General features: G+C 47.7%; 7 protein-coding genes across 7 annotated transcripts; 4 read left to right on the top strand and 3 right to left on the bottom strand.

Moving 5' to 3' along the window:
* Positions 1-799: 799 nt before the first annotated feature.
* HOO65_100012 (uncharacterized protein) lies at positions 800-1,399 on the top strand (the record flags this gene model as incomplete). The annotated part of the gene is made up of 1 exon (XM_071001697.1): positions 800-1,399. One exon carries the CDS (start codon positions 800-802, stop codon positions 1,397-1,399), a length of 600 nt encoding a protein of 199 aa, XP_070855789.1.
* A 2,871-nt stretch (positions 1,400-4,270) lies between these two features.
* Positions 4,271-6,920, bottom strand: HOO65_100011 (putative 115 kDa protein in type-1 retrotransposable element R1DM; the record flags this gene model as incomplete). The annotated part of the gene is made up of 5 exons (XM_071004651.1): positions 4,271-4,488; positions 4,545-4,915; positions 5,664-6,024; positions 6,238-6,680; positions 6,730-6,920. 5 exons carry the CDS (start codon positions 6,918-6,920, stop codon positions 4,271-4,273), a joined length of 1,584 nt encoding a protein of 527 aa, XP_070855788.1.
* A 5,080-nt stretch (positions 6,921-12,000) lies between these two features.
* On the bottom strand, positions 12,001-13,413 carry HOO65_100010 (Retrotransposon gag protein; the record flags this gene model as incomplete). Its single annotated transcript, XM_071004680.1, has 3 exons — positions 12,001-12,526; positions 12,669-12,988; positions 13,036-13,413. 3 exons carry the CDS (start codon positions 13,411-13,413, stop codon positions 12,001-12,003), a joined length of 1,224 nt encoding a protein of 407 aa, XP_070855787.1.
* A 2,675-nt stretch (positions 13,414-16,088) lies between these two features.
* On the bottom strand, positions 16,089-17,015 carry HOO65_100009 (Retrotransposon gag protein; the record flags this gene model as incomplete). Its single annotated transcript, XM_071001696.1, has 1 exon — positions 16,089-17,015. The coding sequence occupies one exon, from the start codon at positions 17,013-17,015 to the stop codon at positions 16,089-16,091; it is 927 nt and encodes a 308-aa protein (XP_070855786.1).
* A 2,401-nt stretch (positions 17,016-19,416) lies between these two features.
* On the top strand, positions 19,417-21,659 carry HOO65_100008 (Retrotransposon gag protein; the record flags this gene model as incomplete). Its single annotated transcript, XM_071004658.1, has 3 exons — positions 19,417-19,763; positions 19,801-20,420; positions 20,914-21,659. The coding sequence occupies 3 exons, from the start codon at positions 19,417-19,419 to the stop codon at positions 21,657-21,659; spliced, it is 1,713 nt and encodes a 570-aa protein (XP_070855785.1).
* Positions 21,660-22,166: 507 nt separating this feature from the next.
* HOO65_100007 (Retrotransposon gag protein) lies at positions 22,167-24,115 on the top strand (the record flags this gene model as incomplete). Its single annotated transcript, XM_071004662.1, has 2 exons — positions 22,167-23,265; positions 23,649-24,115. 2 exons carry the CDS (start codon positions 22,167-22,169, stop codon positions 24,113-24,115), a joined length of 1,566 nt encoding a protein of 521 aa, XP_070855784.1.
* A 283-nt stretch (positions 24,116-24,398) lies between these two features.
* HOO65_100006 (uncharacterized protein) lies at positions 24,399-25,598 on the top strand (the record flags this gene model as incomplete). Its single annotated transcript, XM_071004688.1, has 3 exons — positions 24,399-24,806; positions 24,874-25,518; positions 25,572-25,598. The coding sequence occupies 3 exons, from the start codon at positions 24,399-24,401 to the stop codon at positions 25,596-25,598; spliced, it is 1,080 nt and encodes a 359-aa protein (XP_070855783.1).
* Between the last annotated feature and the right edge of the window lie 1,605 nt (positions 25,599-27,203).

Below are 27,203 nucleotides of genomic sequence, written 5' to 3'. Positions count from 1 at the left end.
CATTTTAAGTGGCATATCACACATACCCCATTTCTTCAAAACCAAGACCCACGCCCCTTGTGGCTGAACACCCATGAAAGAGTTGACACCCTACTACGAATCCTCATAAGTGCAATATAAAAGAAAGGAAGTCTTGGGATGTAGTGTAGAAGTAGCACTTAAATAAACCAACTGATTCAAACCAATAAGATCAATTCTATAGAATGTAATGATATCAAGTCTCAGCCACACTGTGGCCCTACCACACGACTGACCCATATCTAACAGGTTATATTCAATCCTAGGAAATTATGTAGATAGACCAAGTTGAAATTCTTCATGCAGAATCACTACACATTGCACATTGATTTGAAAAGCCTCTATGCACTACTACTTTTTGGGATTGCAAAGCTATGGTAGTATAGTGATTAAATGGCTCATTGCCGATATCTGACTTCTGGACACATGAGCTGAGGAAAAATAAGACGTTGTCTATATGCATTATTCTTCATATATATAACAGCGTCATCACCTCTCTTCTACTTACCTCTCCTCTGTCTCACCCACTACTACCCATCTTTCAATCTTCCTTTTTAACTTACACCTGCACCTGCATTCATCCACTCCCGGCATCTGTTTTATCTCCACATCATCTACAAGTGTTGTGTTGATTTAAACAGCTTCACCTACGCAGACCCAAGTTGACGATATTCCTGGTTTCAGTGGTTCCTTCCACTGACTATCCATCTCTGTGTATTACTCCCCTTTTCTTTTTTTTTCAAAATTTCTTATTCTACCTTTTGTTACCTGCTATACTATCATGTGGCTTCCAAAGCTCGTCCAATCGCTCTTCATGGCAGCCTTGTTGTCTACCCAAGTCATGGCAGGCGATAAAAAAGTCCCTCTTCCTAGCGAGCTTGGTCTTGATATACCGAAACATGATGAAAATGGCTGGAAAGAAGTCACAACCTCTGATGGCTTTTATGCTAAAATCTTTGTTTCTTACGAGTTCAATTATATTGAAATCGATTCAGTGAGAAATCCAACAACTTCTTTCAAGTCCTATGAAGCTTTGATGAGTATCTGGGAAAATCAAAGCAGGCTCACTGTAGGAAGTCTTGATATGATCATGTATGATAACATCATCGGGCCTGACATGATCATCATTGATGAGGCCCTGAAAATGTTCGGCTTTGACCCTTCTGCCGAAGAGATGATTCTTGCTATTCAGATCTCAAGAGATTCAGGTCACAATGAAATCTGGGATTTTTTGAGTGCAGCATCATTTGCTCAGGATGCTGTGGAAATGTGTGATCAGTTCCAGGATATGGACAACCGGTATATTCGGGCATTCCAGATTGGCAGCCATTATGACGCTAGTAAATGGGTCCGTATTGACTTTGATACAAAGAGTGAGTAATACACCAACAGAACAGGAGTTTTCAAGGTTTGTGTCATTCATGTAATGATCTATGGATAGTGTGTGGCCCAGGCCTTGCCCTTGTCAGTTACCCTATGTTTAGGCTACAGGGAAAACGTATAGGCTCACAAACCAAATTGGTGCATTAATAGGTGGCAAGGGTTAGTTGATTACTTGCCTGTGAAATTCAATATAGGTACCATTTCTTTTCCATTTTTCCTTACAATTAGAGTTCATGTAAAATTGGTCACTACATTTATCATGAAAAGCTGATGAAAGGGTGGTTACCCTATATCATTTACATATAGTTGGCCACAATGCTGTATCTACAGATTGGTATTAGGATTGTCATGAACCCTAGACTTGTGCCTGGATCCCTAGACACACGAGTGGCATGATCACTATCCTGGGCTAGTGGGCAAAGGATCCTAAGGATGGGCATGAACATGAACAGAGCATCCTGACATAATAATGCTAGAGCTGTGCAATGTCTGAGCCTGAACTAGAAGAAGACACTAGGGATGAGTGATGGCTCAGAGTTCTCACTGACCGTAGAAACAAGGCCCACCGGCTCAGGAAGAGTCTACCTACAAACAGTGAAGCAAGCTCACTATCAAATGTCCTAGTCAACTCCCTTGTCCCTACTTTGCTTCATTTATGCTATGTCAATTAGTTTAACCCAAGCTTACTTCTTAACTTGTTGTTACATATTGTTACACCTTGTTACGCCTCATTTCACAAAAAGTGACCCCAAGACACAGCATCATGACAAAGATAGAAGAAGCAACAGTGCATATCACTTGTCCTCATCTGTGAAAGTTTTGTGGTCATGATGAGTATCAAGGCAAATGCCCCCAATAAAGATGTGATCCAACCCAGACAGGCTCCTTACAACAAAGCTACAACGAATTCCCGAGATATGCCCCAGAAAGGCAGCAGGAGAGGCGTCCAAGTGCTCAGTGACAGGTTCACTGCCAGGATCAGCAGCCTAATTTATTATTATAGTTTGTGATTTTTCGATCTAATTTTCCATCCCACATCCCACATCCCACATTCCACATCCCACATTCCACATCCCGCATTGCGTTTTTCTTCCCTTGCATTATTATGACAGGTTATATTGTCGATTGGTGTTGCGTGGCGCACTATACATCTTAAATGGTATCCCACACACACCTCTTGTGGCTAAACACCCATGAAAGAGTTGACACCGTATCACGAATCCTCACAAATCCTCATGGGCGCGGAATAAAAGGAATGAAGTTTTGGGATGTACTGTAGAAGTAAAACTCAAATAAACGAACTGGCTCAAACGGACGGGATCCATTCTATAATTGGTCATATCAGCAAGTTCTGAGATAATCAGACATTCGACATTAAAGAGGATAGGAAAGAAAGTATCCCAGTTGCTTAAATGGGTGATGGCATAGTGGTGTCGTTCTGTAGGTGTATCCTGTGGGGCTCGTGTAACCTCCACTTGCAAGCTTAGCCCTAACAACAAGGTAGTTGACGAAGATGTTCGATGGGAATCCTTCCTGCATCTTCTTACCAGGTGAAGGTACCTTGTCATTTATAGATAGCTTCTCCTGCCAGGTCTAGCGGCCTGCTGTGTACCTTGGTGTCTAGACCTCCCCTCCGGGTGCCTAAGGACCCTGACTTCAACCTCAGGTCTGCGACACTAAGCGACAAATGGACGCCAAATATGGGAGGCTATAATAGGCAATCTTACTAAAGACCTGAATGAATGGATGGAACCATAGGTCTCAAATCATAAACTGTTGATAGCTCACGGTCATGTAGACATTGATGATGTGGTGAGCAACTCCAGGAAACCACTACGCCTTTTTCAAGGCAAGACACCACCGAAACAAAGGTCAACTAGAGGCAAAAGAAACCCCGTACAAGTTCTCCAGGGTCAACAAGAGGCTCCTGGTTATGTCAAGAAGTGCATTGCTGTCTCAGGACATCCACTTGTAATGAAACTCGAGAAAGTGAAGTCATGGGAGGCTTCTGGATAGACCCTGAGATGGCGAAAGATAAATACCCCAGGGCAATCTGGAAAGACGGCAAATCAATGAAGAATGGATTACAGTGATTGAAACAGAGAATACAGAGATCTAGTGTGTCCCCCGTTTGTTGTGGTGAAGGGTGTAAGGGCTGCGCCTAGAGAAGGATGCAAGCCAACTCTACTTCGACAGACCCCATTGATGGTATCTGCATATGCGATGAGCTCCCCAGTTTGCAGGAGGTTGTCCTTGAAGGTCGCGTAACTTTCGTCCGGGCTTCGGTTTCCCATCCTCAGAATGATTTTGGCAGAGAGGCTTTGCCGAAGGAATGCGATCTTCGCTGAGTCAGCCCAAGTGTGTGTACCCGCATCTACAAGCAGTCTTTCATATTCAGCGACGTGCTGGGAGACTTAACTAGCGAGAAATCAGAGTCTTGAATTTGCTCATTCGCCTTCCATTCCGTGGTGCGAAGTATTGGGTTTAAGTAGAGGCATGCGCTGAAACTATGCATCTCTCCACGTAAGCAAGCCTTTTCCACAGGTTTTTGCTTCGGATGGTCTGTGGTTGCGGCAAAGGCTCCCGTCTGTGGCTGGTTACCCCTCAGAGCATTGATCATCTGACACTCCTGTCTGAATTGGACCAGAAGCTCTTCGAAAATGATTTCTTGGTTCTTTATTTGGCAGGCGACCACTCGTTCGACCCAAGCAGTTGGTGCGATAGGACCAACAGACGAGAGCAGTGCTTCAACAGCGCTTGCATTCTCAGCCTCTGACAGCCCAAGCTTTGTGAGATTTATATGGGCTTCCAGTAGATTGTTAAACCATATCTCAAAGCTCTGCTTCTTCGGTGCCTGAAGAGCCGTCTTCTAGGCTTCACGTGCCTGTCTGTTTTTCTCAACGGTAGACTCCTTTCGCTCATATAGAGGGTCTTCAGGGTCAGGGTATTCAGGTTCAGTGAGCAAGGTTACGCTAGCGGAGGCTGCATCACTGGTAGTCGGTTCTTCTGTAGTGCTAGTGAATGTAGCCTGATTTTCTGGCGTAATAATGTCCCATATCCACCGGATCTGAAAGAGGGCTTTGAGGTCTATCGGATATTAGTCGCTGTTCAGAGTGTCATTGATTCTATTCGGCGAGCCTGACTTCGTCGAGGAACTACACCATGAGTCTCACCACTGTAGTGTTCAATACTTTTAGGATAGACAGTGAGACAAGGATGTGATAGAGATTCTTCAATGCTGACTTGTACTTCAGTTGCTTGAGACGCCCTTATGATTGCTAACAGCTGCTCAACAGCCCATGCATCGATAAACCAAACCGCTTCTCCCACCTGATCCACAGATTTCTGAGCATTTAAGGCAGATCTATTTGCTTGTTCCTTTTCAATGATTAAGTTTTCAGTAGCGTTTGACGCTGTTTGAGCTGCATTAGCGGCCTTTGTTGACTGGAGCGCTAAATTCCGTTGCTCTCTAATTGCTTGAACAGAGATACCAGTAGCAATCTGTGCAGCCGTTCTGCGAATCCTTAGGTGCCGATTCACAGCACGGTTTCCCACGGCTTCTTATGGGGTGCGTGGGTTGACTCTCGTGAATTATGTCCACATCGCTCGAGACAGTGTCAATCTCGTCTGGTGTGTCCGTTGCTCCGAAGGGATCCTCAGGTGGAGTCGTAGCTGAAGGAGTCGTCTGGGCAGGAGACGCCAATGGAACTGGTGGTGACTCAGATGATCTGGGTAAGGAGCCACGGGGTAGGAGTGATGGACTCGAGGTGCCCCCTTGACCTGGCTGTGTTGTATGTGGGGCAATATGGTTAGATACACTTGGCTGTATGTTTTCGTCAAATCTGACTCATCATGAGGAAATAGTCTTGTTTTCCTCAGGCAATTAGATCCAGTAGATTGCGTCCCCTTGGTATCATACAAGGATGCCATTTCTTATACGTGGGGGCATTTTCTGAGACTTAACTCTTTGCTCTCCTGGAATCTACACGTAGGCGGCGGCCCTGAAAGCTACAAGATGTCCAACAGAGGACTGTATTCCAAAGACAGCTTCGTATGGAGAGATCATGTTGTTGTTAGCTTTGCATGGAAGTCGGTTCGTCATGTATGTCGCCACAGAGTAGGCGAATGGCCAGAAAGAGTGTGGTAGGCTGGAGTCGTGAATCATAGCTCTAGCCCTCTCCGTGATTACTCCATTCCATCGTTCAGCTAAACCGTTGGAGCTTGGGGAGTAGGGCGGTGTTATCCGCACCTCTATCCCTTACTGTTCCAAGGTTTTTAAGAGAGACTTGAATTCCGTGCCCCCGTCGACGTGAAAGGGTCTGATACGACCATCGAAGCGTGTTTTGATCAGATTCAGTAGATGTTCGGCGACATTGTCTGCTTGCTTGGTGACAAGAAATCTTGTCCACACGTGTCGCGTTGCAACGCCGATGATCAGAAGAACGTAGCAGTATCCTTCTGACGACGCTGGGGTGATGGGTCCGATCAAGTCTGCGTGAATCCGGTCGCCTAGCTTCTGTGTGCATGTTTCAGAGGCTGCAGCGTAAGCCTTTTTGGCCAGGTTTGCTGTCCAGCACAGGGTGCACCTGAACTTCAGCAAAGCCCAGAATGTGGTAGACTCCCCTAAGTGAACGCACAATGGCGAGTTTATCTTCAGTGCTGGAACCCGCTGGTCGAAGTGCACCCCTCCATTCTGTCACAGTTGTGATGTGGAGATTGAGTTCTTGCTGAGCCCTTGAACGAGTTGGACATCTTCCAGTGTGAGCAGGACTTTTGTTCCCGTGGACGTTCTAGTGATGGTTGTGATACTGCCTACACCTTGGGTATACAGCATACCTCCTGATCCTTCGATGGGCATCCGTTCAATTGGTTTGAAATTGGCGAGAAGGCTCCTGTTTCCTCTCACGTGGAAGGAAGCACAAGAGTCGACGAACCAAAGGTCGGGATGAACAGGATCCCCTTCGATTGAGGATAGCGCGGAGGTGAAAAGAGAAGTTCCAAGTGATCGTCTGATTGTCACAGCCTTTGAAGGTTTGGTTGCTTTCTTTTTATCGGGGTGCTCTTGGCATTTTTCGTCGTCATGAACACCCTTGGGGTGATGAGGGCAGTTTCCTTTCTTCTTCTTTTTCTTTTTATCGTCTTGCTTGATGGTGGCCATTTCAACAGGAGTAGTATTATGGGTTTCGACACCATATGTTGGGCTTCCCAGGTTTCCATTGATGTGTCGTACCATCTCAGGAGGGGTCATCCACTCTTCGGGTTTCTTCTCGTAAAAAAGACTTCAGACTTTGCTGACCCATTCCAGGTTTCTCTTTCCGATTTTGTTACCCAGTAATGCAAGGGTGAACTTTGTATCGACAGGCGAGCCACTGGCTGTGACAAACGCCTGCTGGGGGCGTTCGCAGCTGTCTTGCGGTGACGGTCTGCCACACACCGCCCTGTTTGACGGCCTCGTGAGACTTGGCTTTTGCAGCAGCGCCCTGTCTGTCTGCTAGCTTTGGGGCGGTTCTCTTCGCCATCTCCGCGAAAGATGGGGCCCTCTTGCCGCTAGGCGCGGAGCTCGGTGTTTTGTTTTGGGCTTTCCCTGTCTGCCCAGGGTCTTCTTGCGGGCTCGCCGGCGGACCAGTTGTGCCAGTCTCCCTCGCGTCCCGTCAGGGCGTAATCCATGGCTTCCTCTGCTCTCGAGAGGATCATTCTTTCGATGACTTCCGCCGTCTCTTGGTCTTCATCGTGCTCTCATTGCGCTTCGAAGTTCTCCATGAGGGGTATGATCAGCCTTGCCACTGTACCCGTGCGCTTCGAGACTCCTCGGCGGGTTGCACATGGTCTATCCAATGCTTATGAACTCTTTCGCTGTTATCTTTCGGCTGGTAGCGTGTGTTTGATGTGTATTCGATGAGCTGTTGTTCGCTGATGTGTTTAGGGTTGCTTAGGGTTGGTCCCTTTTCTTGTAGTTGCAAGAGGGAAGTTTTTTGTGAAGTTGTAATGGCAAGGCTTCTGGCGAGGGCGCAGGTTGGCCAATCTGAGGTTTGTCGATTTTCGGTGTTGTATCATTTTCTGGCTGTATAGCTGAGTTAGAATCTGATTCAAAAGCTTCCGCTGGTCGTGTGGTTGTTCATTCAAAAGCGGTTTCCCATACATCTCCATCAAGTTCAATAGTAGATTCTGGTTCAATTGTGCCGATGAAGTGCCGGATTGGCTGTAGAATTGCAAGGTCAACGCTTCCCGGGTCGTAGAAGCTTGTCTCATCAAAGGTGACATACCGTGTACGAATAACCGCTTGCTGACTCGGCACCCAGATCTGCAAGATGTTGGTTGATTGGTATCCGACTAGATATCCAATATTAAAGCTTCATTCGATGCGGTATCTTGTGGATTAGCGGATAGGCCTTGCAGCTATACGGGCGCGACTGTGTGCGAATGTGGGCGAATGAAGGTTTGTATCCGTATAAAGCTTCAAAAGGTGTTTGGTGTCTAAGCTTTCCTTCGTCCTCAATTGCGAGTACACGAGTGGTAGTGCGATTCAATAGATAGATGGCGGTTTCGATAACTTCTGGCCATAGATCATGCGGAAGAGGCCCACGGAGCGTACGAGCCTTTTGGACAATCATCTTTCCGCCATGTTCAGCGCGACATTTCTGCGCTTATGTGGGGTTGGCGCTTGATTCAGTAATGATGCCAAGAAGGCTTCCTCGCTGCTTTCCATTTTTAGGGACATTTGTGTTAGCCAGCTTCGGAGCTTGCTTCGTTCCCCTTAGAAAGGTGCTAGGTCTGGGTGCTTATGGCCACGGGGTCGGGGTGCGGCCAAAGGTATCTCTGGAGCTTGGGGGGCGGCTGGGGCTTCTGCCTAGAGCGCAACAGATTAGTAGAGTTTCGCCCCCATTGTTGTGAGTCCCTTTTCGCCGCCTAGATCCTCACAGTCGTTTTTCTGCTTCTCTGACATCAGTCGAGAACATGTGAAACCGTATGTAACTCTTGCCATCAAACTTATCCACCTGGCACAATGGTATTCAATCTCGACATGACTGGATCCCTAAATAACGAAAACTACCTGATCTAGAAAAGCAGATTGTTGTAGTTGTCAAGGGCGCGCAGAAAGGCGTGGAAAGGCAAAATCAGTGCAGCTTGGAAACCGGGAATGGGTTACTGAAATTCAGACGGTCAATACCGAAGGCTGGGCGATCGCGCCGTTTATCTTAGTTGCGGGCCAATATCACCTTGCCAGCTGGTACCAAGAAAGCAACCTCCCAGGGGATTTGGCCATTGCGACAACCCACAATGGCTGGAACGATAATGAGACAGGGCTTGTAGCTTTAGCACCTTGATCAGCAAACAAAGGCACGATCTAGTGGTCTCTATCGCCTTTTGATGTTCGACGGTCACGAAAGCCACATCTCGGCTGATTTTGAGAAGCATTCTAAGGACAACAAAATTATCACACGTTTTCTACCCCTCATTCATCTCATCTACCCCAGCTTTTTGACATTGGCTGCTTTGGACTGCCCAAGAAGGCATGTGGCCGAGAAACCGAGCATCTGATCAGTGCTCGATAACCCACGTTTCTAAGACTGACTTCTTTGCAGCATTTTATGCCGCCCATCAAGCCACTATGATAGAAAGGAATATCAGGGGAGGACTGAGAAGAGTTGGACCTGTTCCTTTAGATCCTGGAAGTGTCATTTCTAAGCTTGATGTGCTGCTACAGACCCCGTCACCGCTCGAGGAGGAGGCCAGCCTTCTCAACCCTTAGGTTTCCAAGACGCCAAATACAATACTTGAGGCTACGTTTAAATTTGAACATCTTGAAAGACGGATCAGATGACATCAAAGCAGCTCTCTAGCATCTATTATTGAAGCGCTCAAGTCATTTTCTAAGGGAATCAAGATAATAATGCATTAGATGATATTATTGAAGTCTGAGAACTAGACGCTTTGACAGTCAAACGAGACGCTTAGAAATGGGCGCAGAGCGAAAAGAAGACGGCCCCAGAATACAGGAACAATGACTGTAGATGATGGCAGGCAGGCAATTGATCAAAAGCACATTAACACGCAGATAGAGGGGGATTTATCGAGAAGTGGTGGCCGAGGAGGGCCGGGGCTAGCGAATGAAAGGCACTGTAGAACATGTGTGTGTCAGAACTGGTCAAAATGCAGCAACATGTCAGATAGTTCCCACAATGTATGCGAAAGAGCATGGTACTTAGTTTCGATTGTTTAGATGCTTTGTTGTGTTTTTATGCCATGTTCTGTCTTGAGCGTCGATTTTTTTGGTACGCATGCTTATCATGTACGTTACATGTTTTAAGGTTTCTGTTGGATGAAATGTTGGATGAACTGCATGGAGGATAGGTATTGTGGGGAATTTGCCTTCAGTCGGGTTAACCCTGGGTAAACCCGAGCCTGAATACTTCAGCTTAGTTGTCCATGATGGAAGAACTTAACACCTTAGAGAATGAATAGAAAACAAGCTTCACCATAACGATCAATCTGTATACCAGCACGGTTCCACGTGCGGTTGTACAGGATCACGAGTGACTTCTAAAGTGATAAAAATCTGAATTCAGTAGATTGTTCTGACAGTTTCGGCTATATTGGGTAACGTAATTTACAAGCAATCAGGACAGGGACATTCCACTTAGATTTTCACACCTCCATTTTTCAAAACATTTTGCTCAAACCACCAATAATATCTTCAAATCCTAAAGAAACCAATGCCGTTCTTACCGTCGCCGCTATCAAACCCAGTCAGTTTGATCAGCCAGATTCCCATTATTCTAGTCGCCTGGGCCACTGGTTGTTGAGGTTTGAATGTACACCTAGATCTTCACAGGTGTAATGAGAGCAACAAAGATTTCACATTGAAGAAGAAAGAGGGAAACTGGCCGGTCTAACTAAGGGAGGGTGGTTTTGGGGTTTTTATGCTCTTGTGGAATAGGGGTATAGGGGCAGTTTTAGACCCTACAGGATGTGAGGTCTAGCAAGTCTAGCAATATAGCTTCCTGCAATGTGCAACCTTAACATCAGCATCTCCTTTTCCCATCTAGTCTCTTCTTCTGTCCTTTACTTTTGGACCATTTTCTATAAGCATTAGTCTCTAGGAGGTTTTCAACAGGTTCCCAGGTGCTCTCTGTGTAACCCCTCCACTTGACTTTGGCTTGTTTCATGTTCACGCTCTCCAAGGACTTTCTCGACTTCCCAATAGTTTTCATTTTCTATCACTACCAGGGACTGGGGTTTGTCATTGTGTGTGTTTTGGTATGGGAAGGGGTCGTTAGCTGCTTGCCGTAGTCGGTCAACATGGTAAACATCATGTGCCTGTGAACCAGGCCAGGGACTTCGAGGCGGTATGTGTGGGGTGAACTTCTCTAGCACTTTGCATCGTTGGTACTTCTGCCTTATTTTCCTGCCAAGGCCTTGGCCTTATTGTTCTGGTAGTAGCGTTAACCACACGAATGAGTTGATGGGAAAGTCTGGTTTTGGGTGGCGGTTCTCATTTTCACGTTGCTGCATTTCAGCATGTGCTAAGGACAGGTTTGCATGTGCCCATGATTGGGCACTTCGCAGATGCTGTAGAACTCGCTCTGCTTGTTCAAGGGGGCCTTTCTCATTTGGTTTGACTGGCAGTGGTGGGGTTGAAAACGTTTGAGGGTGGTAACCATGTAGTAGGAAAAATGGTAAGACGTTAGTGGTGGCAGTAGATGGTGTTGCATTTAAGATGAATTCAACGACAGGCAAAAGGTTTAACCAGGCTGGAACTTCAGCATCGAGCTTAGCCAATTTAGTTTTAATCTCAGCATTCATCCTTTCTGTAACTCCATTTGTTGCTGGGTAGTAAGCTATAGTTGTGTTACGGGACTTGTAGATATTACTGAGTTTATCAGTTAGATGACTTTATTGTCAGATGAGGAAGAAATGAGGAAACTATCTAAAGTGTTTGTTGGCAGTGCCCCTTCTTTTATCCTCTGCAAGGTTTTCTGCCCCTCCCCATCTACTTTCCTATTCTGGTCTAATCCCTCATCATTTGCCTGTCTACCCGGTAACAAGTTGTGAGTCTTTCAATGTCTAGTCTTTCACAGATGCCACTAGGCTGCATTAACGAACTCTCGGTCTGAGAGTATTGATTTCGGCATCCCATGTTGCCTGTAGTAGTGTTGGAAGAAGCTATCAGCAACTGTTTCCAAGTCGAGAGAGTTGGTAGGAATCAGGATGACACCATTAGTCAGACGGTCAAGTACTATCAAAATGCATGTGATGTTGTCTTTTCGTGCAGGCTCTGGGGGTCCTATGAAGTCGATTGCAATTTCTGCCCAAGGTTGGTCTGGAATGGGTAGGGCTTTGAGAGTTGTCTCTTTACTGTCTCGTCGGGTGTTAGTACTACCACAAACTTGACAATTACGGCGGAAGCGGTGAATGTCCTCTACATAGCGGGACCAGAAGAACTTACGCGCGAATTAGATTTGCATTACGTTCTTGCCAGGGTGTAGTGGAGTTGGTGAATCATGGATGTTTTGCAGTATAGCTGTACGTAGTGGCTCATATTCGGGTACCCAGAGCTTGTTCCTAAAGCGTATCATTGAATTTTCATCAAGAGAGCAGTCAGACACATTCACCCTCAGCTTTGGCCCCCACGTACTTGTAGTCGTCTGGTAGCCCAGGGCTGGAGTTCTGTGTTGTCTTGGGTCTTGTGGTAGAGTAAGACTGTGTATAGTTTGATTCTATGTCCATTGGATCACCATATTCTCTTGGGGCCTCATCGTGTCGGTTCGGACTGCTGATGTACGTGCTGAATTTGTCGAGGTTTTTGTTTCTCTGAATGTTTGTGTATACTTGTCTGTAGATCTTGATTTCCTCTTCCAGTGTTTTGCCTGGAGCTGTGGCAAGTGTGTAGTAGGTCACCTTCCTGTCCAGCCCCTTGCGGAAGGCATCTATCTTGATCTCCTCTGGCCATTCCTGTCCTCTGGCCCCCTGTAGCAGGTTGGAAAAGTCCTGGACGTATGCTTCATAGGCGTCTCCTTTTTGCTTCAGGGCGTTCAGATTCATCCGTGCAGCGTCTATATGTCCAGGGTCATCGAACCTGTTGTCGAGGACCTGCCATGCCTCAGCTTCAGTTCCCCCTTCTTTTCTTCGTAGTTCGGTCAGTTTTGCACTGATTCCCTCGCTGGCTTGCGTATTTAGGGACATTAGAATGAGGGCGATTCTTTTTATCGCTGATGTTATCTTCGTATTCCAGTGCTCCTTGCATTTGGTCCTTCCAAGCCCTTTACAGGGCTCGGTTGTCATTGTACGTAGGGCAGCCTAGGGCTGCTGCTGGTGTGTTTTGCTGCATCGTGTGTTTTCTCGTGTCTACGACGGGGACACTATGGATTCTCACGTCTTCAACAGGGACGTCTTCGTGATCTCGAACCTGTGTGTGCTGGACAGGAGGGGGGTGACGAGGGGCCATTGCAGGAAAGTCTTCGCAGAGTCTTTGCCAGACAACCATCACAACCTTTGCATACTTCGTGTATTGTGTTTCTTGGTGGGTCACCAGTGCGTCGCGGAGACTTTCCTTGGCAGGGTCGCAGTCAGGTATCGCATTTTGATGCTGTCTGCCCAGTCATTTCCACCTGCAGCTCTCAACAGCTGTGTCACCTGGGTGATGTGGGCTTGGGCAGGCGTAGACATTTTGGCCTGCAATGCGGTTACCTTTTCCAGTGCTCGCGCAGCAGCAGCTGGGTCCATGAAGGTGTTGTCGAGGTGCGTGAAAAAGGCCTCTACGTCTGCTGTCTCCTTGTCCGCCATCATGTCTTGGATCCAAGGTTCTATGTCCATAGCTGCTGGTCCTGTCAGATGACTGAAACAGTGTATTATGAAGTCTTCTTGGGTAGGGAATCGGCTTCTATGATACTTCCACTGGGCCTTCAGGATGGTGCGGAAGGCTGGGTAGTCTAGGGGTTTCGAGTGGTCATAGAGGCGGACAGGATTGCTTGGTCTCATTGTGGCGTTGGTGATTTGCGAGCTGTTATCCATGGTTGTGGAGTCTGTTGTCATGACGGTGTCGTAGAATTGTCCGTCCATCTCTTCGCTTGGTTATGATTTCAGATTGGGGAAGAAAGAGGAAAGCTAGCTGGTATAACTAAGGGAGGGTGGTTTTGGGATTTTTATGCTCTTGTGGAATAGGGGTATAGGGGCAGTGTTAGACCCTACAGGATGTCAGGTCTAGGAACATAGCTTTCTGCAAGGTGCAACCTTAACAGGCATCTGTCAATGTCTACTGTCAGACCACCTTCACAAAGGCAGGAGAGGGCTGTGTTGACTTTCTCATAGTGATCCTGTACTGAGCCTTTTATAAAGATGAATAAATCATCTATGTTAGCGGGGACAACTCTCCCTCTTACAACCCTCGGGGGGGGTACCTTTGAGGTCTGGTGCCTCCCCTTCTTCCGGGCTGCTGGAGGACGACGCACATGACACTGATAAGCGTCTTTCATTCTTTTCTTCTTCTTTAACTCTGTCATGGATCTTGACAATGAGCTGTGGTGCCTTGAGGCCGCACCTACCCAACTTTGAGGATAACCTCGTCGTCCACTCGCCCCCTTTTTCACGACAACTTTCGCGATCGCCAACTCCTCAACGCCGCAACACCACTCCAACTCAAGGAATTCACCTTCACGCTCAGGACTGAATTTTGAGAGTTCACACAGTCTCCGCACCTTTTTCTCTTGTTTTGTTTTCTTTCTTGCGCTCCTCTGTCCTCGGATAGACTGATGACTGTGGCATGTCACTAGAAAGGGGGCTGTCTTGCGCCTCATCCACACGCGCAAGGCAGCGGCCACCAGAAAAGTGGAAGGATATATCACGAGCCCTCGGATGCTCACACAGTCTGGTTTTTTCTCGTCTTTGGGGGGGGGGGGGGGTTCCCAGGCTGCACTGGACGCTGCCGTCTTGCTCTCGTGATTTTCTCGACTTCAGGAAGCGTGGCAGGTTTTTCAGAGGAACGAATGTTTGTGGGGAAGTTGGTGTTAGCCCCACTTCTGGGCTTGGGGTATATCTGGGTATTTCCTTTTTTTTTGTTTTTTTTGGACGACTACAGGTGGAAGACGAGTAACTTTGATCTCAGTGATTCCAGTAGACGTTAAAGAATTTCAATTTCAATTTCAAGACCTTCTTGATAAGGGGTTGGTTCTTATCGGTTTATCCGGACTTCAGCCGGAGTCTTGTGGGGTCTGCTTCTAGCCAGCTTAGTGGCCAAATCTCTACATCATCTGACAATAAAGTCATCAAATCGGTAAACTTGGTAATACTTACTACAGGAGGTCCCGCTTCTCTTGGTTCTGGCTTGCCCTATGGCTTGCCGTCCATGACTTGCCAGTTTTTCGTAGTTATTTTCGTAGTCTTCATCGTCGTTATTTTCATCGTTGTTTTCAGCGTTTTTTGTCGTCTTTCTCATCTCCATTTTCATCGCTGTTTTCATCGTTGCTTTCGTCGTTATTTTCGTCGTTTTCATGAGGGGAGACAGAATGTGAAGAGTTTTTAAGTGAGAATTCACGTTGATATCACAGTTTGGTAGGCAAGGTGCTCGTTGCAACAAGTTCGCATGTTCAGATAACGTGCATTGGAGAAGGAGAAACTGGAGGAATTGCGGGGTGTTTGTAAGGTTATTTCTCCATGTGCATAGAACCCCACTAGGACCCTTCCTCAGAGTATTCTGCATGATCTTTTCCATGTCGTTGAATGCTGCGTCAATCGTGTCCAAGGGACAGGACTTCTTCAATTTGTTATAGGCCTCTTTCAGGCAGTCTTCTCATCCCTGATCATGACCCTGAAAAAATTGTCCAGGCGTAGTTCAAGAATTCATCGGGCCAGATCCTCGTCCTTTTGCTTTTTATTCGTTTCGAGTTCCGCATTGTTCCAGTTAAATGAAAAGTTGGTTTACCCTCTTTCCATTTATACTAGCCCCTTTTCTCAGATAAGAGCCTCGTCTTATCTACCCGAGCCTTCTCCGGAACACTCGCAGAAGATCTCGCAACAAGGTGACTCCAAGACCTAGCCTCGTGACAGGAAACTGGACAGCAGGGTTGCTGCTCTTATTGCGGTTTAGTACCGAATATGGAAGGCGGTGAAGATTTTTGTCGAGGCGTTGTTCTTCCTCTTGGCTATTCTCATCAAGGCTGCAAATGTGTGTCCATCGATTACACTCATTTTTGTTTTTCCATTGTTTTTCTTTTTTAATCTTTCTTCTCTGACCCCTATTTTTTCAACAGTGGTGTTAGTTGAGCATATCAGCATTCTGTCTTCTTGGGGTGTGTAGATGGCTCCTTGTTTCTTGATCCATGGTAGTAGCCCCAGTATTACATTGTGTTCGTTGCCAGGGACAATGTATGCAAATACATTCTTTTCTTCATGTCCCTTGATGTTGATTGACATGTGGGCTACTTCATTGACTACCCCTCTGCTTCCCATTGCTCCTTTCACTGTTCGCACTGGAATTGGTATACACTCTAGCTGTGCTTGTCTCACAAATGAGTCAGACACTACATTGTATGCTGATGAACCAGGATCTATTAGGGCAGTTGTCATGTTCATGTCATTGACCAGGACTTCTACCAAAAGAAGACTACAGTCCATTGTCTTTTCCCATTCTGTTAGCCAAAGCTTCATCAATTCCTTCCCTTCATGCACCTGCTTGTGACTTTGGGCAGGGCTCAAACTTTTCCCTGTTCATCCTCCATTGATACTTCCTCCACTGGTGGTTCCACCCATTCTTGAACTGTGGAATTGTTGACTTGGGTCTGGGTGTGGTGAGGTCTTCTCACTGGTTTCAGAGGGCAAACTCTGACATGACACTGTAGGTGTGCACATTGCAGACAGACATTGGCTTGGCGTCTCTTGTCCATTTCTTCCTTGCTGACCCATTTGGTGACTCTCCCTCTGTACTGATTGGTCATCAGGTAGGCCTGGACCAAGGCTCTGTTGTCTACCAGGTCTCTGAGTAGGGTTTGGGTGCAGGTAGTTGGAATCAATATCCATTGGATCACCATATTGAACTTGGTCCTGGAAGTTCTGAGTCGGTCTGCTGATGCTTGTATTGAACTTATCCAGGTTGTGATTCCATTGGTGGTGTAGACCTGTCTGTAGATCTTCATTTCTTCAATCAGGGTATTGCCAGGGGCTGTTGTGAGTGTGTGGCTGAGGATTTTTCTGTCGAGACCCCTGCAGAAGGCATCAATCTTGATTTCTTCAGGCCATTCTTGTCCTCTTGCTTCTTGCAACAAGTTTGAGAATTCCTGGACATATTCTTCATATGCTTCGCCTCTCTGCTTTAGAGCATTGAGTTTTGTCTGCGCTGCATCTATGTGTCCTGGGTCGTCAAACCTGGTGTCCAGTATTTTCCATGCGTCCGCTTCTGTTCCAGTCTCCTTCCAGCGCAGCTCTGCTAATCTTCCACTGGTTTCTTTGCCAGCTTGGGTGCTCAGTGCCATTAGGATGAGTGCGATCTTTTTCTTGTCGCTCAGATTATCATGGAAGTCGAAGGAAGCTTGCATCTGGTCCTTCCATGTCCTATATAGGGCGCGGTTTCCGTCGTTGCTTGGGCATCCCATGGAGGTAGTGAAGGGTTTTGTGTTATTCATATTCGTGTTTCGCGTGTCTTCAACGGGGACACTGGGGTTTCTTACGTCTTCGACTGGGACGTCTGTGTAATATTCTGTCGAGTTGTCGTATACGCTCGATTCTTCGGATGAGATATGGTAGGTTGGCATTAACCTTTATTTTTTTGTTCTTTCTAGTTTGTGGTGATGATCGATTAATAAAGATTATATACGTTCAACAGCATTGCGACTTAAACCGTAACAGCTCTAGTGTGGGCATCACCACTCAGTCGCCCGAATCCATACTGGAGGCACCCTTGGGTTCCTCCAAGGTGATGGTGATGAAATTCAATTTTTACTCTTGGGTGAGGGGGGTGGCTCCTCCAAGGGCTTCTCCATCCTGTTCAAGCTTTCCCATCAGGTCAAGCAGAAATTCAGGGAGGAAGGAGAGCAGCACTTAAGATCTATTCTACAGAAACTATCTGAATGACTCGAATGAAGGAGGGCAGCTACTACGTGGGCATCAGGTTTTTTCTACACGGGCATCGGGATTATGTGGGCATCAGGCTTTATGCACTCTGATTGGCTCTAGCTTACAGGTACAAGGCCCATAAAGGCGGTGAAGCATGTGCACTAACAGTGGGCCAAATCTCAAGGATTCTTCACACAGTTGCTGTGAATTTCTTCTTCTAGAAGGGCCATTTCACAACCTTTGTCTCTATACTATTTATTTGGGCTGCCTTTATACCCAAATATAACCACTTGATTCTCATTCTCTAAATACAATGCAATCTCCCTCTCTGTCCATTAGATACAAAGCTTGTTATTCTTCAGTATCTTTATCTATCCTTCTCTAGATGTCAGCTACACCCCTTCTTCCTATTCTGAGAGGATTATCCCCCAGCTCCCAGGTGACCTCAGCCTCTATACAGCCATTCTCTGCCTTACTCTACTGGCTGTCATGAGGTTGTTTTCCTGAGTAGGTGCAGCTACATCATAGTACTTAAGAGTAATAACATAGGATAAAGAAATCATATATCAGTGAAGTCTTCAACACAAAGAGTATCCTGTCCTTTTTACATTTCTTTGTATAAGTATCAGCCATAGAATTGGCCAGGGGAGAGAGGTACATTGGCAGAATTCCAGAGCATAGAATGCACTAACAGACACATTTCTAGCCAATCAAAGTGCGTAAATTGATGCCCACATAAGCCCGATGCCCATGTAGAAAAAACCTGATGCCCACGTAGTAGCTGCCTGAAGGAGAGGTTATGCACTTGTCTAGTGGGGCTGCTTCCATAAGCAGGGTTTTATGGATTCCCTCTTCCTAGCCCCAGCCCTTAACAAACAGGGACACTGGGGTTTTTATCGTCTTCGACTAGGACGTTTTGGTTGTAACTTATACGCCTAACCCTTCCAAAGCTTCCAAAGGGATGTAGCACTTCACCATCAATGGAAATTGTTTTCTTTTGCTGTAATTTACAAGAGATCGAGCAATTTGTTACGAGTAAATCGCAATGGTAATAAACACAAAGGATCTTTGTTGTTTGATGGGGGATTAAAGGAGCCTAGCTAGAAGGCTGTGATGGTATGTGGGGAGAACTAAATTTGCCGGTCCCGCTGTGTTACTGCCCTGCCCACCGCCTTCTATTATCGGTGCTAAACCGCAACATCCATGGCTTGTCAGTTTTCGTTGAATTCGCCACGTTCGTCGTGTTTGTTACTCGTATGGAAAGACAAAAATGTGAAGAGTTCTTGAGTGGGAATGGACGGAGATGTCATGGTTTGGAAGACAAGATTTTCGTTGTAACCACCTCGGATAGTCAAAGTGCGTGCATTAGGGAGGGAAGGAAGGAACTGGGTGTGCATAGGGCCAGGTTGAAAGGGCTTGTGGCACGTGTGGCGTTTGGAGCCTGGCCACATATGTGTTGCGGTTTAGCACCAAGAATCGAAGGCGGTGAGGCAAGGCAGTAACATAGTGGAACCAATAGATATAAGTTCGCCCCGCACAACCAGCATAATCATCTATTTGATTTGATTTGAATGTATTTTACGTCTACCGGAATAGCTAAGATCAAACGACTCCAAATTTGGTAACAGGCAGACCCTCTGCAGGGCTGACCACAGTTTTTGGGCGAGAGAAGCACGTATGCTCCCACATCTGTTAGCATTGCGTCTTCACCCGTAACAAATTGTTCGATCTTCAATCAATACACCGAGAAAGAAAATAAAAGCATTAATGCCAAGTTGTCACATCCCGTCGGAAGAATCGAGCGCATACGAAAACTCGATAGAATACAACCAAGACGTCCCTGTTGAGGACACAAGAAATATATATACCACAACCCAGAAAGCCAATCGAATAATGAAGACCATCACCACCTCCCTAGGATGCCCGGGCTATGATGGGAACCGGGCCCTGTATAGGTCTTGGAAAGACCAAATGCAGGCAGCCCTAGACTTCCAAGAGGACTTGAGTGAAAAAAAGGAAACCTCACTGATTCTGATGCCCATCATCACACAAGCCAGTGAAGGGATCAGTGGAAGACTGGCAGACCTACGAAAAAAAGAAGATGCGACGGAAAACGAGGCTTGGACAATCCTCGACAACCGGTTCGACGACCCAGGGCATACAGATGCAGCCCGCTCAAAGCCTAATTCCCTTAAGCAGGGAGGGGAAGCATACGAAGCATATGTGCAAGACTTTTCGAACCGATCCCCCCCGTCCCCGATCCCTGCAATTCCCATCGTTCGACGGGAACAAAGGGAAATACCGAATCTGGAAGCGGCGTATGACCGCTGCACTTGCCCTACAACAATGCACGAGGCTCGAGGACATGATCCCAGCCCTACAGATAGCCTTGGTGGACGAGGCTAACGAAGGGGTTGGTCGAGATCTGGAGAAACTGGAGACAAAAGAGGGGGCCACGACGAAAGAAGTCTGGGAGATCCTAGACAAACGCTTTGAGGACCCCTTCCACAGAGCCCGCGCAAGTGAGAGGCTGGAGAGTTTACGGCAGCGTGGAAGGCCGCTGGACGAGTACATTGCGGAGTATGGCGATGTCCTGCAGCAAGCAGGGGGGGAGGACTACCATGAAGACGTCAAGATTCGAGGTCTGATGAGAGGCTTGGACGACGAACTCTACGATCGAATGATCACTACACCAACCTGTAAGAAGTTGGTGGACCAGATTGAGTCTCTACGTCGAGTCTCCCAGCGTCTGGAAGAAGCGCAGCGGCGCAAGCACAATAAGAACCACACGACCTTTTTCAGTAGGCCAGCAGAAGTTCAGAGGGGTGACCCAATGGACATCGACGTCAACACCACCCGGGTAGGGAATAGGCCGACCCAAGGACCAGGACCAGGCCTGCCGACAGACGACGCCTACCGAGGCAAAGTCTCGAAGTGGGTCTCGAAAGAAGAACTCCAGGCCCGGAAGGATGCAGGTGTGTGCTTGCGTTGCGCTCGCAGAGGCTGCTTGGTACGAGTGTGCCCGATGAAACCAGCTCGGAACCCAAATAGACCGGCTACGAGAATCAACAATCTGGAAGCATGGGTGGACCCCCCCACTGGAAGACGTTTGCGAGAAGGAGGGAAAAGCCTGAGCCCTGCACGAAGTCGTGTGCAGGTGCAGAACCAGGAAGGGATGGAAGAGAAAGAGAGTTGGTTGCTTGCAGATCTGTGGGAAAGTGTGTGGAGAAATAGGATGGACTGTGAGCTCCTGTTAGTAGACAACTAAACATCGGAAACTTCAGACACATCAGAAAATCAGAAACATCAGAAACATCGGAAACTTCAGACACATTAGAAAATCAGAAACATCGGAAACTTCAGACACATGAGAAAATCAGAAAATTTAGTCAGAACCATTACGAAAAATCCAGAAGCCGATACCTCGATAAATGCCTACATTCAGAACGGATACCAATACATCTTCAGACTCAGAACCGCAAACCCCGACTCCCTCCGAGATGGACGTGGATGACAGCCCGGTAGTCAACCCGGGGCCCCCACGGTTCCAAAGCTTCCCTCAATTCCATGGGAAGAAGGGCTTGTATCGCATCTGGAAACGTCAGATGACAGCCATGCTGCAGCTGCAGCAATATACAGACGTGGCGCGGGTCGTAGCAGCGATGCAGGTGGCGTTGATGGGGGAAGCAAACGAGAGTGTGGGTGGAGAGATCGAGCGCCTGGGAGAGACATCGGGGACCACGGTAAAGGACGTCTGGAAGGTTCTGGACGACCGTTTTGACGACCCCCTCTTCAAAGCCCGGGCGAGCGAACGATTGGAGAACGTGCAGCAGGGAAACAGGACGCTGGAACGATATATTGCAGAATATCGCGACCTGTTACAGCAGGCTGGAGGGGAGAAGTACCCCGAGGATGTGAAGATCCGAGGATTGATGAGAGGGCTTGACGACGCCCTCTACGAGCAAATGATCACAATCCCAACTTGCCTCACCCTGGAGAAGCAGATCGAATCGTTGCGCCGTGTCGCGCTGCGCATGGAGGAACTGGCTCAGCGCAAAATCAGGAACAGGAAACTGATCCTGTTCACACGCCCGGCTGAGATCCAGGAAGGCGACCCCATGGACATCGACATCAACACCACGCGGGTACAGGCCAAGCCACAGAGGCCAGTGCAAGGATCAGGACCAGGTCTCCCAACCGATGTCACGGTTTAGCGTACAGCTGTTCGTGTAGACAGGTTCGGAGATAATCAAAGATTCAACATTGAGGAGGAAAGGAAACAACTATCTAAGCTACTCAAATGGTTGAGGGGTTTTATCATACTATAGTAAGGGGGCTGGGTTGTGTGGGATGTCTCATGGGGTTTGTCACCTGTCACCTCATAGGCTCAGCCCTAACAACCGATGAGGCATACCGCGGCAGAACGTCAAAGTGGGTCTCGAAAGAGGTACTCCAGGCACGGAAAGAGGCAGGTGTGTGTCTAAGCTGCGCACGACCAGGTTGCTTGGTCCGGGTTTGTCCGATGAAGCCAGCACGGAACCCCAACAGGCAGATAACGCGGACCAACAACTTGACGATTGTTGCCGGTGCTAGACGATGATGTCTCAAATGACTATACCTTAAAGCGATCAATTCTTAAAGAAACTCTTTCTCATCATACAGACCTATAACAGTTATACTTTTCGACATTTGACCTTTCTTTGTGCCCCCTTTTTTTCACCATGGACAATAACAATAATAACATGGACCTATGCCACGATGGCTCCCAAGAGTCCACCTTTTATTCAAGTCAGTCCCAATTTAACGGACCACCTACTGCAGCGACTGCTACACCTTTGCCAACAGGTGCCCCGACATCGCAAGCCCCCCAAGCCCAAACTTCTGAAAGCCCCCCAGCCTCCCAGCCTCCCCAGGTTATTTATATGCAACAACGACCACGACAAGTCCTCCCCTTACTACGTACTTTTGATGGAGACCGAAAGAAATACCTAGACTGGCGCCTGGACGCAACAAACAAGATCCTCATAGATGGGGAAGCTATAGGGCCACCCTTAGCTCAACTTATTTACATTGTCTCCTGCCTGCAAGGTACAGCCAAGGCCAGCTGCCGTGAATTCGCCACAAGACTCCAGGGTAAACCGAACCCAGAAGTGGGAGAATTGTTTAACCATCTAGACAAGACCTACAAGGACCCAACCGCACGAGACCACCACATGGCCCTGTTGCGAACCCCTCAAGGCAACACCCCATTCCGGGAATTCTTCCCTGTGTTCGAGGGTCACCTCTCGCAAGTTGGAGGTCTAGCCTGGCATGACGATGCAAAGATTTCCCATCTGACAAGCGTCATGAACCCAGACTTGTGTACCCTCATGTCACTGATGGGAACGGACGACCTGACCTTTGACCAGTACTGTGATTTGGCAATGCGGTGTTCGATGAACCCCAGGGGCTTGAAAATGGTCACTGGGAATGCTCGACCCCCACCTCCTATCCCCTCTAGCGGGGAACCAATGGACTGGACACATTCTTACAACGCACACACTCGACCCACCCATGACGCATTCGGAAAGAAGTTCCCGACGGACCAGGAGCTTAAAGGAAAGCGAGCGAAATGGGTGTCGGCAGAGGAAATAATGGCCCGAAGAACCGCCAAAGTGTGTTTGCGTTGCCCTCGCCCAGGGTGCGGCACCTCCAGATGCCCCCTGTTAGCTGCCATTAACCCATCCAGACGCACAGGGGCCAAAGCGAACACCACTCAGGTCCAGTCACAGTGGAAAGCTCCGGATGTGGACGATGTAGCAGAGGCAGGAGATGAAGCTAGTGTGATGCCGGAAAACTAATGTGCGTGGCCGAAAAGCGCCTGCCACGCAAGACGTTAGAACAGGAATGGATGCAGTTTGAGAAAAAGATGATTGGCTGGACTTTCCGGACCAGTTTGGTCGCAAATTCCCGACATGCGATCACAGCGTTGATAGACAATGGGTGTAACTCCTTCGCCACTATCAATGAAAACACTGTTGACCTCCTGAAACTAAAACGTATGAAAATAGAACCCCGCGCCCTGAAAGGTGTAAATAAAGAGTCGGTCCTAGACACAGTGGTGTGTTTAGACTTAGACGTCAGTGGTGCACAAACACACCGAGCATTCGCATATGTGGTGCCAGGCCAAAGCGAAAACCTAATTCTGGGAACACCATGGATAGAGCAGAACAGTGCTGTAATCTCCCCAGACGGCAGTATCATGGAACTCCATCTCCCTGATGCAATCTACAAGGTTCACCCCATCTCCTGGTACAACAAAGCGCAACGACCCAAGGCGCTTATGGGAGCTGTCATGGCTGCCCAAATACTGAGAGACAAACGTAGATTGCGTGAAGGTGAAGAACCTGTCGTTTTCGCAGCCACCATTGCAGATATCGAGAAAGCCCTGCAAGTCAAGAGCAAGACAGACCCAAAGACGAAAGTGCCAAAAACATACTGGGAACACTTGGGAGTCTTTGAGGACAAACAAGATGAAGAAATCCCCCACCGCCCAGGGATAGACTTGGAAATCCGCCTAGAGAAAGATGAGAATGGCAAAGAAAAGCGAGCTCCCTGGGGGCCCCCTCTACAGCATGTCGCGGGACGAACTATTAGCCCTGAGAAAAACCTTACTGGAACACCTGGATAAAGGGTATATACGAGCCAGTCAATCAGCTGCTGCAGCACCAGTCGTGTTCACCAGGAAACCTGGAGGGGGTCTGCGGTTTTGTGTAGACTATCGTGGTTTGAACGCAATCACCATCAAGGATAGATACCCTCTCCCCCTTATACATGGAACTCTCCGCCAAGTAGCCAAGGCACAATGGCTGACTAAACTGGATGTACGCGCAGCTTTCCATCGGATCAGAGTGAAAGAAGGTGATGAATGGAAAACAGCGTTCAACACACGCTATGGTCTCTATGAGTGGAAGATGATGCCCTTCGGACTTTCAAATGGATCAGCTGTCTTCCAACGCTATGTCAACTGGGTACTGAGGAATTATCTCGACAACTTCTGTTCAGCTTACGTAGACGACATTTTGATCTACACAAATGGGACAAAGCAGGAGCACCAAGAGCATGTCCTGAAGGTGCTGGCAGAACTGGAGAAAGCTGGGCTTCAACTGGATGTGGACAAGTGTGAATTCGAGGTTAAGAAAACAAAGTACTTGGGGTTCATCATTGAAGTGGGAAAGGGTATCAGCATGGACCCTAGAAAAGTCGAAGCAATCTCCACCTGGGAAGCCCCAAAGACAGTCAAAGGAGTCCGATCCTTCCTGGGATTCGCAAACTTTTACCGGACTTTCATCAAAAACTTCGCAGAGCTCGCTGCCCCCTTGGTAGAGTTGACAGGAAAGAACAAGCCGTTTGTCTGGGGGGAACGCCAAGAAAGAACAAGCCTTCCAGATGTTAAAAGACTGCTTCTGCCATGGAGGCTTGTTAGCAGGATGGGACCCAGACCTTGATGCAGACGCAACGGTGGTAGAGAGCGATGCTTCTGGCTTTGGCATTGGAGGACGCCTCTCACAGAATGGACTACCAGTCGCCTTCTTCTCCAGGAAAATGAATGAGGCCGACCGAAATTACCCCATCCATGACAAAGAACTACTGGGAGTGATAGGCTGCTTCAAAGAATGGTATCCAATGCTTCGAGGCCTGGTAGGCTTCAACCTTATCACAGATCACAAGAACTTGGAATATTTCGCCAAAAAACAGTTGCTCAATGAAAGACAAGTGAGATGGTCTGAATTCTTGCAATCCTTACCCCCCTTCAAGGTCACACACCGCCCAGGACGCCTCAACCAAGCTGCCGATGCACTGTCCAGGAGAGAACAGGATGAACCAGAGGATCCAAGAGAAGGGCGAGAACTCCAGCTGTGGAAACCCCTTCAAGTCAATTATCTCCACGCAATGCCTACCCAAACCCCAAGCAACCTATTTGAGAAAGCAGACCTCCAGAATTTGTGGGAAAAGGCTGTGAAAGAAGACACAGACACAGAAGCTATTTGGAACGCCCTTCGAAATCAAGACTCCACCAAGATGCCCAAAGACGTGCGTGGACAACTAGGGGACTTTAGCGAGAAAGATGGCTATCTGTTCTGTAGAGACAGGCTGTGGATACCAAACTCTGAACCCTTGAGAACCAGACTTTTACAGGAAGCCCACGACAGCCGAGTGACAGGCCACCCAGGACGGGACGGCACGATTGAGATCCTACGTCGGCAATTTTATTGGCCAGGTCTAAACTCAGATGCCAGGCAGTTTATACGCAAAAGGAAAAGTCTGGAGACAGAAGAAACACGGCATCCTCCAACCCCTCCCCATCCCAGACCGACAATGGAAACAAGTCTCGATAGACTTTATGGGCCCCCTCCCAAAGTGCGAGGACACAGGCAATGAACACATCATGGTTATCACTGATAGGCTCACAGGAAGTGTTATTCTACGTGCCCTGCCGAACTTAAAGGGAGGAATACTTTAGCTTTTGGTTCTTTTCTTCTTTCTTTAGTTTCTTTAAGAATTGTTGCCGGTGCTAGACGATGATGTCTCAAATGACTATACCTTAAAGCGATTTATTCTTAAAGAAACTAAAGAAAGAAGGGAAAGAAGAAAAGAACTAATAGCTAAAGTATTCCTGTAATGATCTATGGATCATGTATGGTTCAGGCCTTGCCCTCACCCAGGAAACCATACGATGCACCAAAAGCTCCCTTTTCTCCCTAGCGTCTACCTAGTGTCCTCCTAGCATCTCCCTAGCGTCTACCTAGTGTCCTCCTAGTGTCTTCCTAGCGTCTCCCTCTAGCCCCCCTACCAAAGTGCATCTCTCCCAACGTACATATAAACCACTTGACCACCGTCGTTAGCATAGCTCCCTTTAGTTTCTCTTAGAACTTATCGAGTTCTTCTTAAATACAGAGCTGTTATACAATTGAATCTTCTTGTATCTCGTGAAGCCTTACAATTCCTCCCTTTAAGTACTATGATGATTTGCCAGGGACACGTCTTCTTTTCACGTGATCCTTTCCTGTACCCTTGCTCACCCTTCTCATAGGCGCCCAGCCTATAACAACGATGACGAGAGAGACCCCCCTGGAACCACTGGAAGATGTGTGTGAGGACTCGGGAAAAGAGTGAGCCCTGCGCGAAGTCGTGTGCAGGTGCGCCAAGAAGATGGCATAGGGGAAAGGGAAAGTTGGCTGCTAGCGGACTTGTGGGAAAAAGTGTGGAAGAGTAAGATGGAATGTGAACTTCTGTTGGTAGATGTCTTGGTGAATCTGACAATAAAGTCTTCAAATCGGCAAACTCAGTAACAATTACTAGTCCTGTAACACTTAGACAGGACTACTATAGATTGTACTATTTAACGTCTACCTACAGGTATTTCACCGTAATACGACGGCATGGACTACTATATAGGCAGGGCGCTACAAGCCAAAAAAACAGACCAGGTAACCAATCCTGGAGCCCGAAAGGTGCGTCCCCAGGCCGGGCCGCGCTAGATAGAGAGTCCTCCTGGTCTGAAAAAGTACGTGGGAGCAAAAAGTATCACGACATACAACACCGAGGATTCGCATGTGGTCACCCACCATACTACTGGTTCGGCGCTCTGCGGCTTGACTAAGGGGGAGCAGACGGGACCCCGTATTTTCCGCAGGCTATGGTCGTATGTTGTTGTTGTTGTTGTTGTTGTTGTATTTATTCTCTACCTAAAACTATCTAAGCTTGACCTGCGTCGT

Source organism: Ceratocystis lukuohia (assembly GCF_044167205.1).
Source record: "Ceratocystis lukuohia strain C4212 chromosome Unknown Supercontig10_pilon, whole genome shotgun sequence".
NCBI classification, from domain to species: Eukaryota; Fungi; Ascomycota; class Sordariomycetes; order Microascales; family Ceratocystidaceae; genus Ceratocystis; species Ceratocystis lukuohia.
This window is presented reverse-complemented; position numbering and strand designations above follow the sequence as displayed.